The sequence below is a fragment of the Pantherophis guttatus genome, chromosome 3 (genome assembly GCF_059756535.1).
Source record: "Pantherophis guttatus breed Tessera chromosome 3, ASM5975653v1, whole genome shotgun sequence".
NCBI lineage: Eukaryota > Metazoa > Chordata > Lepidosauria > Squamata > Colubridae > Pantherophis > Pantherophis guttatus.
In genome coordinates, this window is record NC_142065.1 from 127,452,197 (window position 1) to 127,470,696 (window position 18,500).

Below are 18,500 nucleotides of genomic sequence, written 5' to 3' on the forward strand. Positions count from 1 at the left end.
TCAAGACATATTTGTGGTAACGTTAGCAATGTTCCCGCATGTTTGTTTGGAAGAACATTCAGTATAATGACACTTAATTCAAGATATTTTAGACCAAATAAGTATTGTTGGCTCTAACCAATCATTATAGAATCTATGCTTGTTCTATCCATCTGAATTCTTATCCTCATTCCATGTGATTCTACTAATGTAAATGAAAATCCTTCTTCTCTAGGAAAAATCTTATGCACGAATACACCAATGTGCGTGCCTTGTTTTTGAAAAGGATTATTAATGACATTTTTTTAAAAAAACCAGGGAATAATTAGAAGGTCCCCTAACCAAGTTTGCTTAAAGCTCTGCTTAGAAGAGATTGGAAGCAGGTGTCCAGAGGATGGAAAGAGGATTGTCAATAAATCACTTCCTTCTAAAAGAAGAACACGCGGGCTGCCGGCCAGCTTTTGCTCCGGACGGAGCCTGCCTTCCCCCCCTCCTCCCCCCGCCTTTGCTTCTACTTTTCCCGCCCCTTGTCCTAAAACCGCCAAGCGACTGTCGCGCTTTCCTTCCCCATCACTGCGCCTATTGCGCATGCACCTCCTTGAGGGCGGGGCTGAAGCCGAAGCCTGGTAGCGGCGTCTGACAGAGCCGCGCATCCTCTTTCACTCCCTGCCGGTTCAGGGAGAGCCAGCGGTGGGTCGCTGACCAGATCTCTTACTCCACCACCGCCGCCGCCGCCGCTAACTACGTTGTCGACGGCAGCCCCGGTTGGCCTAATTTATTCACCGCGACCCCGAATTTTACTCTTTTTTTTTCCTTCTTCGGAAATATATTTCCCTCCCCTTTACCCCCTCCTTTTTTTTTTTTTTTTGTAAAGCCACTGCGCCCATTTTCTTTCTTCGCTGTCTCGCCCCTCGATTTTTTTTTTCCTCCCCTCCCCTCCTCCTCTTTCGCGCCTCAAAATGCGACTGAAAGGCCGGGGATGCTGCACCCGGAGCAGAGGCAACGGCGATGGAGTGGAGGAAGGCAGCGGAGAAGGACGCGGGCCGCCCCCTCCACCAATGCGGAGTCCCTTCCTGCACCGGCTGCACTTCAGCGCCCTCCAGAAAGCAAAGGTGGGTGTGTATGGTGGGGGGGGGGTACGCGTGTATGCGCGTACACACATGCACGCGTGCTAAGCAGGCCGGCGGGAGGAAAAAAGGAAACACGAAAGCCGCTCCGCCGCCCCAAATACGTAATGGTGCCTCCAACACCCCCCCCTTTCCCCGGGTCTCCAAAGAAGTGTGCGTGTGCGCGCGCCCCCGCGAAGCAGCAGTTGCTTGCCCGTGTCTGCGCCTGAGACATCCTCAAAACCTCTCGGGGCTTTATTAGAGAGGTAAGTGTGCAGAAAGTGCAATAGCCTGCCGAGATAGCTCTGCCTGTTAGAAAGAAACGGTCCCTCATTGTTAGCCTGGTAGGAACTAACGCAGGCGTTAGAATCCTTCATATTGTAGCTGCAGCTATGCACTGGGGCTGTTGCATCTAAGGGTCCCTTGAGGTTAATATGGGGAGGAAGGGCAGCAGGCAGCTGAATGTGGGAAGAGACGGGTATTAGTTGCTTGATTAGCCTAACAAAGGAAGCTGAAGGCCACAGTAGATGGAGCCAAATTATTAAAATAAGCAGAGTAACTTCAGAAGGTGTTCTAAACCAACCAAGCAACCAACCCAACCCCAAAGCTATACGGTATTTGTTGTTGCTGTTTTGGGCTCCCCTTTTCTGTGTGCTCCTTTTTCATAAAAAAGTCCCCCCCCCAATCCATCATAGTTATTGTTAGGTTTCTGTGGCACTTCAGAATCCTGACACAAAGCATGAGAGGTGCAAACCTTCTCTTTGAACACCCATACTTATTAGCACTAGTTGTAGTCCAGTGTTTGGTCGAAGGCAAAACTAGTCAAGGAGTTTGCAAGAACGTGAATGTTGGGATCCATAAAATTGTTGCCGCTTCAGACTGCTGTTTTAATAATAATTACATGTAGAAAAAATATTAAGGGAAAACAATCAGAACTCTCCAAAAATTTGCATTCACTAGGGATTATTCATCTGTCCCCAGTGTTCCAATTTATTAACGTTTTAAAGTTAGAGGCTCCCAGAGCTCTGTATCCATTTCAGTTTCTACACCCATGTGATTTTAACTCACAAAATAAGCAGACTTAACTTCTTGATACTATTTTTTGGGCCTAGCAGACATGAGAGACCAAAAATTCCAGGGTCAAATATACCAATTGGCTGTGATTGCATTTTTGAGAAACACAGTACATGTATCCTAATTGGCTCTAGGAAAACCAATCAATCTCAGATATAGAATACTGACAGAGATATTTCTTGGTGTGTACTCAAAACAGCCCCATCTTTTCATGCATACCTACCCATTATGTGCTGTAGAAGTCAAAAGAAGAGTGCCTTTGAAGAGAAGCTGACTTGTTATGTAGGATTTGCTGTTTTATTAGAGAAAGAATTGAACTCTGCTTTAAGGTCATTGCCCTACCATCTTTACAAAGAACTTGCCCTGTTTGAGAGAATGAGAGAAGCATCCTTCACTTACTATAATTTTTATGTTTTAAAATCCATATGAGAGTAAATACAATTTTAATCTCCATATCTATGGAGCCCAAAATGAGAAAGTTGGGCTTACTATATTCACCACAGGAGGGTGGTGGCCAACTTATTGTGGCAACTGAATACGATTGAGGTTTGCTGAAATCCAAGCTTAGTCAAACCCAATGGCTAACCAAGATTACTTAGAAATACAACACTGATTTTCAGCACAACTAAAATATGCATACGCTTAAACGCCTAAAAGAATTAAAAAGTTTAGTTGCAAAGAAACCCTAGTTTAAATGTCCTAATATCTGAATACAAGCCATTTTAACGCCATTTTATTTTTATCAGTTTACCTTCAGCCACTTTGTAATTCCAAAGATAGGAACATGAAGTAAGATATATATCTCACAATTGATTGAGGACCTTGCATCAGAACTTCTTTGGGTGTTTTAATATGGCTGAAAATTAATTGATTTTGGAAATAGTGGATTAAACAAATTGTGGTCTAATGTGGGTTCTCCTATGACATTCTTTTAGCAGTAACAATGCAGGATATTCAAAGTATGTACAGAGAACCCAAGAGTAGTTACAGTATTTCATGTAGATAGCATCACCATAGAATTCTGCGATTGGTAAAGCTGATCCATTTGCCTTTTTTATAGTAATGGCACCGGTATTCTGGTAATATTCTGGGTGCAAGAGGATGATGAAGGCATTGTGTCTTGTCAATAGTTATGTGCTCTAGAAATCACAGAAGTAATTTGCATATGTATATGTATATAATATTGCATTGAGATATTCTTGTTTTGAATGGACATACTTTTCAGTTTGAGGGACAGATGTTCTCATTCATTTTGTTTAATATGAAGAAATGCGCTAGCTTCACTGTCAGTTTCCTTAAATATTCATTAAGATAGGTAAAATTGTTTATGATTTCCTTGAATCTTTGCTCTGTGATTTATAAAATTGAATTATTAAAAAAATCAAAGTATAAATAGAAAAATTGCTTATTACATCCTCCTTTCTAGTTCCAGAATTATGCATGAAATTAAAAATGTGTCCATCTAGACCTGCTAATCCCAGTCAAAAATGATAATTAGTCATTGATCTACCTTTCTTTAGCCAGCAGCTTTTCCCATTTGTGCTAAAGCATAGAGAAAGTGAAACACGAGACTAAGTCTCAACATAAAATGAAAAGTGTACATCAAGTCAATATAGTGGAATACTTGGAAATACAATATAGGGAACAAGTTGAGTACCATCTAAAAATGAGCAGTAAACAGTGTTTTGTTCCTGACCTATTCATTGAATGTTAATTGTATTCCCTATATTAATTGACAAATCCAATGTGTTCCTTAAACTAAGCTATGTTTTGATCCTACCAAATGTTAGTTTAAGCAAACCATGCAAAGGTTTAGATTAATTTGCTTCTTCCTCTTTCACATCCAGCTCGCATTAAACCAGGATTTATAGTTATGTTGAACCCAAGATACAGTGATTTAAAATTTTTACTTAATCATGTCTTGCTGAATAAGCTTTACAAATCAATCAAACCTATTAACCAATCCCCATTTGGATTCACACAACACATTATATCAGATCCAAAAATCAAACAAATGACATTATGAACCTTGGTGTGGCATTTAAGAAAAATCTATGTAGGTTAAAGAGATTTTTTGCCCTCTATTCCTTTTGCAGCCTAAAACTTTGAGAGTGGGGGATTGTTTGAGGGCTATAGGGAATCTCATCTTCTGATCTTTGCATAAGTAATATTCAGTAACATAGTGGATTTAGTAAGCACTAGTTCTTTATCATATATATGTTTTTGAGTGTTTAAAAAAATCCTTATTGTTTGTATAATAAGGATTCTCAAAATATCAAATAAATGAAACAAAAAAGCATGGATTAAATTTATTTTTCCATTTCAATTTCATGTAGTAGTTGAATAATTATGAATTGGTTGCTAATAGCACCAAAATGTGTTAATATACAACTAAACATCCTACAATGTTTACTTTATGTAACTATTTAGAAACATTTGTTCTTAAATTATATGCTTTTATGATTAAAAGTAAACTAAATGTATTAATATGTTTCTTTTCTGAGTAGCAGGTTCTCTTCTCAATTCCTGTTACTCTTATTATAAAGATTTTTTTCCTAGTTAGGAACAAAAAATAGATTTTTAGGCATGTAAGAGTTTTAAGAGAACCAGCTGGCTTAGAAAGCAATAGAATGTGAGTTATAGCCTACTCTGTGAACACTGCTTGATGATTTTGAACCAATCACACACTCTGAGCCCAACCCACCTCATAGGAATGTTGTGCGGAAAATAGGCAGGACTATTAGGTATATTTGTCACCTTGAATTATTAAGTTACCATATAGGTGGGATAAAAATTATAATTTGCATGGAAAAAACCCTAGAATTCTACAAGTTTCATAAAGTTTAACAACACAACATGGATTTTTTTTCTAATTGTTTTTTGTAGCTGATCCGTTTTCTCTTACCTTGAACCCAGGAAATAAATCATCTAATGGAGTTGACCAGCTGCAAAACTGCTTGCCTTGCATCTATATTGCATCTTTTCTGCTTGCTCACCCAGCTGTTTTTATATAATATAACTGTTAAGATAAATGAGAGATAGAATACAAGGTAAAGGGGGAGGTGGATATTGCTTTTCAGGGAGAAGAAAAGGCAAAGACATGGAGAATATAGGTATGAGTAATTTTCAGATTATGTGGTTTATCTGCTAATTTAGATATAGAGCTGGTATTTATGGAATAAAAATATTTCAAGTGATTCAAATTTAACTTCTATTCCATAGTTTTTTACTCATTTCTTTAAAAAAAAAGTCTTTGTTGAATCACATTGCTTCATAGTCATCCTATCACCAAGATCTAAATAGCATATTTCTCATCTGTGGTTTGTAACTGATGAATCCTCACCAGACAAGAGAAGTACTTAATATAACCGTGAAATTGCACAAATTAGATCTCCTTAAATTCCATTAATTTCATTGGAAAATTGTCATATTTATGTTGAATTAAACCAAATCCTTAATTTTAATTAATTATGGGCTTCCTGAATATGTAATCTCACGGTTGACTCAGCCTTCCAACCTTTCTAAGGTAGGTAAATTGAGGACCCAGTTTGTGGGGGCAATAAGCTGACTTTCTATAAATATACAAAAGTATGAAGGCTATTGCTTAACGCATTGTAAGCCGCCCTGAATCCCCGGAGAAGGGTGGCATATAAATCAAATTTAAAAAAAATACATTGGATAACATAATTATCATTCCAAAATTAAAATAAAGACAATGACAAATCACTTCCATATTTTTGTGGAGATAACTGAATGCATATGTCTATGAAGTCACAGGAATTCAGTTTGACTTGAAGACAACTTTATTTTTATTTTCTCATCAACTTATTTTAGGTGTAGTCTCCTTAACGTGTATTCTTTTTTAAAATGCAGTAAAATATTCACTGGTTTTGGGGTGTGTTTTTTTTTTTTTTTTTTTTTTTTGGTATGGCTAGTTCAGTTTTCATTTGTACCTGTAATTTTGTCTTTCTTTTTCCAGTACAGTAATAATTTGTGAGGAAATATTTTGGGATGTTCAATTTTAACTGCTATTACTTGTGCCCAGAAATCTACCTGTCCCTTCAAAAGCTATCCAATGAGTCTTGGTACAATTTGCACGCAATAATTCTATTTGCAAGATAGTCCATCTATAATGTTCTATCATATTATTTGTTTTCTTTGGTATGTGATCTAGGGATTTTTACCCACCCACCCCTTCCATTCATTTGTGTGTCTAATTCATGGAGACTGTGTGGACATGTCCTTGCAGCTTTCCTCGCAAGGTTTTTCTGAAGTGGTTTGCTATTCCCTCCTTCCCAGGACTGAGATAAAGTGACTGACCCAAGGTCACTTAGCTGGCTTTGTATCCAAAACAGGACTAGAACTCAGTTTCCTGGTTCTAGCCTGATGCCATAATCACTACACCAAACTAGCTCTCTCTAGGGTATGGGTGTCAAACTCGATCACGTCACGTGATGTATCATGACATGTCGTGATGTTTTTTGCCTTTGCGTAGCTGGGATGGGCATGGCCTGCGTGTGATGCATCCAGCCCATGGGCCACCATTTTGACAGGCCTACTCTAGGGATTTAGTTACCATCAAAGATAATTCATAATTATTTAATTCATTTCTACTACACTTTAAAATTACCTGTTTATTAGGTAACACCAGATCTCACTGAAAATCGAAGATTTATGAATAAACTTTCAATTTGAGGCTCTGCTGCTTATGAACTTAAGGTTAAAATGCAGGTAGTGCTCACTGTTTTACTAAACAATGAGTAAGATTTATTCTCAACAGTTACTACTTAGCATCTGCTGGTGTCTTACCATTCTAGAATAGCATAGTGATTATGATATCTAAGAGCAGCTCTGCTGATGTGAAAAGAATGCATTTTTCCTCAACAGGAGCCAGCCAAATGGCAAAAGGCCCATAAACAGTGTCTGTGTTATTAAACAGAATCCAGACTAAATGTGAGAATTTTATATCCATGTCATGGCAAAATAGTTTTTCTTCGTTTTTGCTATGTTGAAGGCTCCCAGCAACAGTCTCTGGTGCTTGACTGTGGAAGAACCCCCATTGTTCAGAGGATTAGTATGTGAATTTTGTTTGATTGACAAAGATCTGCTATTTGAAGAAAAATGACTGAGCTGTTTGCCAATGAGTAAGAATTGTAGGGTGCAACAATGAAATCCACAACTCTTGTGGTGCCCCTTGATTATAATCAAAACATATGCATGCCATCCCAAAATCCTTTTGAACTCTTCTAATTCAAGGGCTGGCTTTATTAGAGAGAGAAAATAGTTACCTAGAGAAAACAATATGGTATAATAGCACCATCTTCTTTGAGTTGTGGATATCTGTATGAACCTTATGAAAGGTGTCAGGACAATGTGGAAAATAGATGATGTCAAAGCTGAAACATAGCCATTATTACCTCATCTGCCTTTTTTCATAAATTTATTTCCCCTTCTACCCTCACTCATTTTTTCAGTCCTGAAATTAAACATTCAGTTCTAATTTTAACTTTCTATAAAAAGGTAATAGGACAGAAAACCTTCAGGACAGCATATCATTTCTCAGCTATGCTTGTGCTCTCATGGTTATCTCTGCTATTGCAAGGTATTTTTCCCCATAACTCAAGACAAGCAAAACAGGAAATTAGTATTGTTTGCAATGCTTGAGCTGTTGCAAAATCTATTGGAACACAAACTACTTACACTCTAATAATTATATCAACCGGTTGTATTATTTCATTTAAACAGACATGGTTTAAAAATATTTTCAGATTGGTCCTTTTTCCTTCCTATATTCTTATTTTCAATATGATAACTTCAAGCAAATGATCACAAATACAAAAACAGTACTTTTGGGTAATTTTAGTTAATAAAAGTATAGCAAAAAATATCCAGTCAGATTTTTTCAGTATCTTCAGTGCTATCTGGTAGTTTTTTTAGCTAATACTTACATGCTAAGATCACAATGTTAACTATTTGTTTTTTAAGTTACTTTGGATTAGCAACAAATGATATTAATTTCTAGAAACCCATCTACAAGTAGTAAGGTGAGATGATTATTAAATTTTCTGTGATGTGAATTTCTGCTTGAAATATGATTCATGATTATGCTCTTTTAAATTGAATTGATAAAAATGATAAATGATGAATTGATAAAAAAAGTTGCATATGCCTCTTAAACTGAAAATCTAAGTCACAATATATTTATTTACGAATTTATTCAAACAAGGTATATAGCTTCCCTTTCACAACAGTGCCTTGGGTGGGACGGGACCTAGCAAAGAAATTAAAGCTCAGTAAAAGTTTCCCACAATAATTGGCAACTGAGTCACTACTAAGTCACTACTATAACTTGCATTTCACAGGTCTCATTAATCTCCCAACCCCGCATGTTTTTAAGGCTTTAGGAAAACATTGCAGAACATCAGAAAAAGGAAACAGATCATCTATACAACATCTTGTAAAAAAAAAAAAAAAGAAGATACCTCCACAACTTTATCAAAAAGTGCCTGACTCAACCGAATACAGCACAACCAACACAGGCTGTGAAAAGCATAACACTGCCACAAAAACATCTCAGAAACCATCATTAGAATCACATGGTATCACCAGGCACACAAACCAACTAAAGCCCTCCAAAACATCCTAAGTAGAGCAAAATACCCAGCAGTCCCAGAAGAAAAAACAGAAGTCATCTACAGCATACAGTGAAAGGACTGTAATAGCCACTATGTAGGACAAACGGGCACAAAACTAGCAGAACACATATATGAATACCAGCTAGCATCAGAAGACATGATGAAAACTCCATAATTGCACAACACATTGACAGAGTTAACCATCGTTTCAACTGGGAAACTATGAATATCCTAGATTAAGCAAGTCCAAAAATGCTAGAGAATTCCTAGACACCTGACATTCAGACAAACTGGCCATCAGCAGACACATAAGAGATAAACAACATCTACATACCATTTAAAAGAGACAAAAAGCCAAAAAGGAAACAAAAAAAAGCAAAATACCTCTTTACCTGCAATCAACACTCAGGTGAGCAGAGATTAACCACCAAGATTAACATTAGACTAACAAGAAGTAAACAATACCCCAGTCAAAGAACCATCAACTCAGACAAAAAAGCTAACAGTAAACAACAGCTTCATCAAGGAACCACCAAAACCAGACCCACCAACACTGACAGGGCAAGCCACTAGTATATAAAATGAGAGCAAATGATGATCTTGCCTAGTTTAGTAATGAAACATCTGCAAAAAAACAAACTCAGAGAGCAACAAGGACCCTACAGCTTTATGAAATGCCAGATTTTGGGGAAGATGGAGATAGGTGTATCAGAAGGCAGATTCTGCAACAGCAAAAGCAAACTTCTTAGGCCCCACCAAACGATATTCTATGACCGTGATGGCGAACCTATGGCACCTGTGGGCATGTGAGCCGTCGCCCCAGTTCAGCTCTGCGCATGCACACATGCCTCCCGCCGGCCAGCTCGTCCAGGTCTGCCGGGCACAGGGACAGGGCACATACACAGGAGGGGCGGCGCATGCATTGCATTTTGGGGGTTTGTGCGCCGCGCATATGCACGCTTTGGGCACTCAGTCCGGAAAAGGTTAGCCATCACTGTTCTATGATATGTGGGACTCAGACAGTGCTCTTTCACTAGTATCTAATAGCATAGGTGGAAACAGCGTATACTTTACATATGTGTAGGTTAACACTCGTTCTTTATATATACTTTATGTGGATATATTTTGAAGGAGCACTATATTAAGTTTGTATGTGGAGAATCTCTTCAAATATTAAGTATAAAAATGCCCCGCCAGCCATTTTTTCATCCAGCAGAAAATTTCTATGATAAAATAAGAAATAAATAAGAAAATGACAGAAAAAAGAAAGGGTGAATGAAATTCTTAGAAGTAAAATTTTGTTTGTTAATCAGAAAGCTACACCTTTTTGTTTGAGCTAATACTGTCAGTCTCAAGCAAATTTTCTTTTCATGGGGATTTGAAAATAGTCTTTGATATCTCTTGTCTTCTAGTTCCAGCTTTGAGTAGAATCTTTTTGAGCAATCTAGAAGGCTTTGATTTGGCTCAGAAATCGTAAGAACTTGTATAATAGTATTAGTTGCTAATATTTAGGTAGAACATGAATAGTTTTAAAGGTAGCTCTCCATACAATATATATTAGACATCATTGGTGCCTCAGAATGAAAAATTCTTGATACATTTTAATGTGATTTTATTTTTATGATTTTCTGTCTGTCACTCAGACTGACTTCAAAGTACTATACTATCATTTGTAACGAGAGCCTAACCTAAATATCTGTTAATCTGCATGGTGAAAATGATTAGAATATTTTCTGTAATATAGAAATATCAATTAGAATATTCATATTTAAACTAATATCTGCCTCTAGAATTTATTTATTTTACTTGTGATAAATTACATATTTTACACATCCTTTAATTGTTATTGTCATCCTTTGTATGTTCTTCTATCTAACAAACTGTTTCTTTAGTTTCCAAGCATAAAAAGTGAAATAGGTTCTTATGTAACAGATTCATTTATCCTGTTCATTAAAGTAACATGATTCCTAATCCTAATCCACTTTTGAAAGTATAGCCTGTCTTAATGATCACTATCTCATTAATTTTTTTGTTCAAACTATATGTAAGCAAAGTACATTTTTAGCATATTACATATAAAATCAAAGGGTTTTTAAGTGAATGAATAAATGAAATGGTAGAAGTTGAACTATAATAAATTCTATACTGTTAACAGTATTTCTGATAGTTGATAAAATCTGTATAGTTGGACATCCCTCGTATGAGTATGCATATTCACATAACTGTTTACATTATTATAATGGTATTAATTTTCTACTGAAACCAATTCCCTCCCAAAAAAATCCCAAAAGGACTAAAAATGTGGACCCAAAATATAAAAAATTACAAATGCTGTCCTTGGAAGCAAATAAAAATATAATAAATTACAGCTTTGATTGCAGAAAACTTTTCTTTAAATTAAAATGAAAAGGAATTTGTTGCAAATTAGATCAAAATTGCATTTGATGTTGACCATATGTAATTTACAAGACATTGAAATAAATGAAATACGTGAGCTACTAAGTAATACTCATGGTTGTTCTTCTGAGTTTCTTGATAGAAGGTCAGAATAAAAATGTGAAGCAAAGAATTGGACAGTTGAGATGATGTATACATCCCTTTGCTGTGAGTTCACCTGAAAAGCAGGACACAGGTTCCGATACATTGGAACTAGTTTAGAGAAATTTTGAGAATAGGATGCAAGTTTGTGCTTTCCCACGGTTCAGTTCTTGTAAAAACAGTATGTGATATTTTCACTTAGTATTGAGCTGTAGTAGTATAGCCATGAGACTTTTCCAAATTTGACATATCAGGTGGTTAAAGATGTGTTTAAGTCCCCTCCCTCTTTTGAAAAAGAAAGGTTAAGGACAAATGGGTGTTCTTTCACAAAATTAGTGTGAAATATGCCACTAATGCTGATACTAGATTTCAATATAGCAGTTTAGGAGTGCTCTGCACTTGCCAAAATAGGTTAGAGTTACAGACAATTCATGGATGATGTAGTTTGGCCTTATGGTTATCTGTGCTGTGAAAGCTATATGTTATATGCAAAAACACTGTTGCGTATCTTTGTTAGTCAATTTCTGCAATCAATTTTACTTTAAAGTGCTATGACAAAATTTAGATTTTAAACAAATATAGAAAATCTCTAACTATTCCAACTCAGTGTTTAATTATAAATGCTCTTCCATGCTAATTAAATTATATATAAGACTATGACAGAATTTTATTTAACAATCATTGGGACTTTGTCTAGAATTGCAAATAATTTTTTGCCCCTTTTAGTCACTTTAACATTTTCCCATCTGTACAAAATGAAGCTTTGGAACCACAAATTAAAGCAGCTTTAATTCATATACCAGAGAGAGAGAAAGAAAAGTTTGTTAATTGTTTTATGTGCTCATCAATCAAATATTGTTTGGCTTGTGTCCAAATCAAATCCTTTGAAATGAATCCTTTTAATTTTGCAGATTGTCTTCATGACCTTGACTCTGTTCCCCATCCGGCTGTTTTTTGCTGCGTTTATGATGTTGCTGGCTTGGCCTTTTGCCTTCATTGCCTCAATAGGATCTGCTGAAAAACAGCTAGAAAAGCCTCTATCGTGGTGGCGAAAGTAAGTTGTTATGTCCGTTTTACTTGCCAGTATCTCTTGCCATACCTCAACTGGTATGGTATAAGACAGCATCAGCAAAGTGGGATCCATTCAGCTTCCCAGGACTCCACCTGTTCACTAGCCCAGTCCCAGAATATGGCAATTATCATTTCCAGTGATGTTATTTCAATGGAAGTAGCATTAAGGTCAGGATGGGAGAGGTTTATTTCTCAAAGGTTTATTTCTCATGAAGTTATGTAGTCCTCAAGAAGCATGAGAAACTGAATTGTGACCTCCAGCCTCCAAATATTGCAACCCTTAGATCAGTAACTTTCAATTTTTTGTTATGACTCTAAAATGAATTTGCTGCAGAGAAAGTATACTTCCATAAAAGGGGGCAAGATAGATAGATAGATAGATAGATAGATAGATAGATAGATAGATAGATAGATAGATAGATAGATAGATAGATAGATTGATTGATTATATGGTAAAAATTCAATTCACAGAACAGTCTTGGGTGCCCACTCTTGTTTCTTAACTTATTTCAGATAATTGGTTAAAGACACAATGCTGGAATAGCTGTACTGTGCTGTGTCCTAAAATACTGCCCCTGGAGTAATAAGTTCACAAAATACAAAAGTTTTGATGGTTCAATATTGGTGTTTTTCAGATTGTGTGCTAAAGATTTTCCCCCTTTTGAATGGTAGTTTTCAGTGCATAAATCAGGCAACAGAGTTGAGATAGATTTGCTTACAATGAATAACTTCATCCTACAGTGCTACTTATTTTTTAGTGTAGAATCTTCCTCAATTACTTAAATTGCATTTGTATTGTTTTTCTTTTTAAACTTGAAGATGAGTTACTGAAAATGTTGATAAACTCTTGAGAGCTCTGCTGTTTCTGGAAGTATTTCTGTGCGCTCTGCCGTGCAATGTTAATACAAGGATTAACATAGGTACATCTGATTGGATCAAAATCTAACCTTTGCTGAGCAGTTTAGCCTCTCCTCATTCATACTTTTCACATTTAGTCATATGAGAAATAATGTAGAAAATAGTCTTCTGTTGTCCGAATGTTTCGTCATACTATCTTAAAAAGAAAAAGAAGTTGTTCAAACGCCTAGTTCTGACATATGCATATTGAAATATATTTTAAAGTGAAGACACCCACTCCTTCACCTTTAGAGAATGCTTTGTGGCCAAGCTCCTTATGCATAGCAATATAACTTCTTTTTTCTTTTAATCAGAGTTTTGCTTTCAGAGGGAAGGAACTCAACAATACTGTTGTTTCAGCCAACAAATTAACAGAGGTTCCATAGTAATATAATTTATCTCATAGAATGGATACATTTTGCCTGCTTTGATTGAACATCTATGATGGATACTGACTGGGAGAGGCTCAGAAATTCATTCACTTCTTATTTCATAGCCTTTATAAAGCTGATCTGATTGTGAAACTTGGCTTTTTTATTTTCCTGACTCTCCCAGTCATTTTGTTTGGATGCAGAGGAGACTTGATTATGATTTCTAGAAGTGTTGGATAAGGAGATGGTAAAGCGAATAGTAAAATCAGAAGAAAGCAGGATTGATTTAGCAGTTATTTATTCCAGTCTGGATATCTTGCCTGCAGTCCTAGAAACTTTAGGGCTGTTCCTGTTCTGGAATAGTCATTTCTAGAAAGTAGTAAACTATCTCCAAATCAGCACAGTCTGGGAGAAAACAGAATGATATGAGGACAGTGGAACTTTCTGCTATAAGGCCACCGAATTTTGAACACAAATAATAAGCATTTTAACAATTTTCATTTAATTTAAATCAGTTGTTTTGTCATAACTCCATTTATGTGACTTGTCTTTTATTTTTTTGAAGTGGATGCCTTGGCATGCTACTTAAATGCCAAGCATGGTTGTTGGTCCCCAAATTTACACACCATCAAATTACCTTAGGTGGTAGTAATTTTTGTTTTATAGTGATCTACTGCAACCATCTGCCTTTGGAAATATATATAATAAAACCAGTCAGAGGAATCACTGGGCACATAAATCACATTTTACTGTTTAAGTAATTTTTAATTATCTGACATAACACTATGATGCTTTAAAATTAAAAACCTTCTCAAGAAACGAGAACTTTATCTTTTTTAATATATTCAAAATTTTTGGTCAACTAGGAAGGTTTTGCATGTTATTTTAAAATAAGGTTGCTTTTGCATCTGTTGTATCCACTTGTTTTCAGAATTATTGATATCTTGCTGAAGGCAATTATGAGGACAATGTGGCTTGCTGGTGGATTTCATTGGATAAATGTGAAAGGCAGACAGGCATTGCCCACTGAAGCAGCAATTCTGACCCTGGCTCCACATTCATCGTATTTTGATGCAATACCAGTGACAATGACTATGGCTTCCATTGTTATGAAAGCTGAAAGCAAAGACATTCCTGTGTGGGGAAGTAAGTAAAAATATTATCTTCCAAGTAATATTCAGATGATTGCATTTAGTTTTAGATCATTTAGGTAACTGCAAAACTATTCTAAACATAATACCAACTAAACTAAGCTATTGATTACCTTTTGAATGTAAAGAACAGAATTTTAAAGAAAATCTTGGGGCCCTCCTGCAAAATGCTTCATATTTTTAATACATGGTTATTATATGAGTCATTCTCATAGGGTCATATTTGGGTTTTGAGAATCTATCAACTAGCCCCTTATTTGCCAACTTCAAAATGTTGGGTTATGTATTATTAATTAAGCAAAGACTGTGTTAACAAATCCCTTCAAGGACTACTATTCTACTCAAGTAGGTTTAGAATGCCATAGGGCTGATAAAACTACTGAAAAATATGGTTCAATTATACAGTATTTGTTGAAGTCATCGATAATATTTTATGGATTACCATTGATTCCAAGATCTCTTTGTAACTACAGTCATGTGAAAAAGTAAATACACCCCATGTAAACTATTTTTCCTGTTTAAACATATTTGGATGCAACATTTTGTCATTTCAAACAGTATATAAAGATAAAGGTGATATAACTGAAGAAAAAAGCTCTGAAACATGACTTTGCAATCATGTATTCAACAAAAATTAATATATGGTGTATGCCATGTCCTTCTGTACAAAAAATAACTACACTCTTAATTCTAATACCTTATATATCCCTTTTGGCAGAAACAACATCATGTTAGGCATCACTCTCTTTCAGTCTTTGACATCAGATGGGGGAAATTTTCCCACTCTTCCATGCAGAATTTTTGTCTGTTTGTGGGGTTTCTTGCATAGCCTGTTTCAAATCACTCTACAGCAGCGGTTCTCAACCTGGGGGTCGCGACCCCTTTGGGGGTCAAACGGCCATTTCACAGCGGTCGCCAAAGCCCTCTCTCGCCCCCCCTCCCGCCTTCACTCACCCTCACCCTCTGCCTCTGTTGGATCGCCCGGTCGCAGTTCACTTACCCCGCCCACTCCCAATCTATTGCTGCCTCCGGAGTCCCAGCTGATGGCTAAAGGAAAAAAAACTTTAAATTCTTGCCGCGGGGCTTCAAAGAGCTAGCTGCAAAGAGGTAAATTCCTGGAGCAATTTTTTTCCCCCCTAGCTATGCTGAAAAGAGAAAGCGAAAGCAGGGTCTTAGCTGCAACCTGACAAAATGAGGCAGAGAGAGATTTCTTTTTCTTTTTCCTCACCAAAAAAGGTAGGTACAAAACTGCAAACAACGGGAAATTTAGGGCAAGAGGAGGTTCAAGATTTTAAAACACAAAAGAAAAAAAGCTCTATTTAACTAGGGAATTGTAATAATTGAGATACTATTAATTGTATATTGTGTTGAAAGCAGAAATGGTTAAGTTGTGGTTTGGAGGAATATATGGGGGAAATTATTTGGTTTATTATTATTGGTAAATATAATTAATTGATTTGTAAGAAATTGGATTGCATGGAAATAATTGGAATATTCCTGTTCATATTGATTAATATACAAAAAAGATAGTTATATAACTAATTGATTTATATTAAAATGTTGAATTTGTATTAAACAACTGTATTACATAATTAACCAATGTGAGGATGGATATAAAAATAGATGACAATGCGAAGGGGTATAATATAGAATAGAAGGGAAAAATTGAATTTGATTAAGATTAGAGATGAGGATGAAGGGTAATATAGATGAGGAATAAATATGGTAAAAAGGAAATATAGAAATTGTAAATTTAATTGAAATGACTAAATACTGTGTTGGAAGAAATATCCTTCTGGGTTCTGCTCCAAGTGGGGAAAAAGACACTGGAAACATGGAGACTGTTTGGAAAGATGTTTTAATGGTGGACAGGATCACATGGCTTGATGGGGCCCATTGTGTTAGTTTCTGTTGCTATTGTGTTGCAAATGTCCTTTGACAAAGGATTGACTTTCTGCCTCTGGCCCATTAACAAAGGGTGGGGGGCAGGAAGGTGGGAGCTGCTTTGTCTGTAAAATATGCTTCTCCATTTCTCATCCAGGGAAATATAACATTCTGCCTTTTTAATATTTCCCAAAATATTTCATTCTTCTAGGAAAGGGGTGGGTGCTAACCTCCTACAACTGTTTAAATTTGTGGACCAGCCAAATACTCTGTTCAAAGAAAATACGTTGTATGTTTGTATGTGTGTTTCTAATTATTGCTATTTATTGCTATTTGTTCTCTTTTATACTTTAAAGTTTAACAATTCATTCTTTATCTTAATATCTTTATATTTGTTTGGGGTTGGCTTTCTTCCCTTTCATCTTTTTTATTGTACAGCAATCTTTCTCCTCAAACCTACCACCTCTGTCTTTTCTTTCTTACTTACTTTCTCTTCCCCCCCTCTTCTTCTTCTCCCTACTTCCTCTTTCTCCTTCTCCTCCTCTCTTCCTCCCCCTCTTACCTTCACTCCTATTCTAATTTCCCTTCCCTTTCTTCATCCCTCTCTATTGCTGTATCCTTTTAAGCATATGGACTACTCAGAGGGCTGAAAAAGTTATTTTTGACTGGTCCTCGCACTTTTGACCAGTCCTCGAACTTACGACTGTCCTCACAATTTATGTTTTTGCCCTATCTTGTCACCATGGTGAAGAGAAGCAGTTGTGAAATGAGTGACACGGTTGTTAAGAATGGTACAATGGGCATAAATGATGAAGACCGGTCAAAAGTGCGAGGACCTGTCAGAAATCACATTTTTCAGCCCTCTGGGTAGTCCTTTTGTGCACAGGGACTACTCAGAGGGCTGAAAAAGTTATTTTTGACTGGTCCTCGCACTTTTGACCAGTCCTCGAATTTACGACTGTCCTCACATTTTACGTTTTTTGCCCTATCTTATACCATGTTGAAGAGAAGCAGTTGTGAAATGAGTGACAGGGTTGTTAAGAATGCTGCACAGGCATAAATGTGAGGATGGTCATAAGTGTGAGGACCAGTCAAAAGTGCGAGGACCTGTCAGAAATGACTTTTTTCAGCCCTCTGAGTAGTCCCTATACACATAGCCATGGCCACCCGGTCACATGACCAGCTAGCCACGCCCACCCAGTCACATGACCTCCAAGCCACGCCCACAAAATAAGCCACGCCCACCAAACCGGTAGTAAAAAAAATTAGAACCCACCCCTGGTTGGGGGTCACCACAACATGAGGAACTGTATTAAAGGGTCGCGGCATTAGGAAGGTTGAGAACTACTGCTCTACAGCATATCAGGGAAATTTAGATGTGGGTTTTGACCTGGCCTTTCCATTACCCTCCATTTCCTTTTATTTGTTTGCAGCCATCTCTTGATGAATTTACTAGCATGCTTCAGATCATTGTAATATTGCAAGGTGCATTTTCAGTTGTGTTTCAGTCTTCTGACAAATTGTTTCAGATTATTTTCTAGCATCCTCTAATACTATGAAGAATTCATACTAGATCCTGTGATAAGTGAGGTGCTTGGCCCCTGATTGTAGCAAAGCAGCCTGAAACCATAACATTGCCACCAGCATGCTTTGCAGTTGGCATTGGCTTCTTCTGGTGAAAGGCTGTCTTTGGTTTTCTCCAAACAAGTATTATGGCCAAATAACTCTTAAAGGTAAAGGTTCCCCTCATACATGTGCTAGTTGTTCCCGACTCTAGGGGGTGGTGTTCATCTC

The 18,500-nt window shown here is 36.7% G+C and overlaps 1 protein-coding gene across 1 annotated transcript in view; it reads left to right on the top strand.

Annotated features, from left to right (window-relative positions):
• Positions 1–556: 556 nt before the first annotated feature.
• The window catches only part of LPCAT1 (lysophosphatidylcholine acyltransferase 1), a 48,348-nt gene continuing 30,404 nt past the window's right edge, over positions 557–18,500 (top strand). The window contains exons 1-3 of the mRNA XM_034411815.3: positions 557–1,091; positions 12,244–12,386; positions 14,603–14,817. Of these exons, the coding sequence (XP_034267706.1) occupies positions 939–1,091; positions 12,244–12,386; positions 14,603–14,817 (511 nt within the window). The 5' untranslated portion in view covers positions 557–938. The remainder of the gene's footprint in view (positions 1,092–12,243; positions 12,387–14,602; positions 14,818–18,500) is intronic.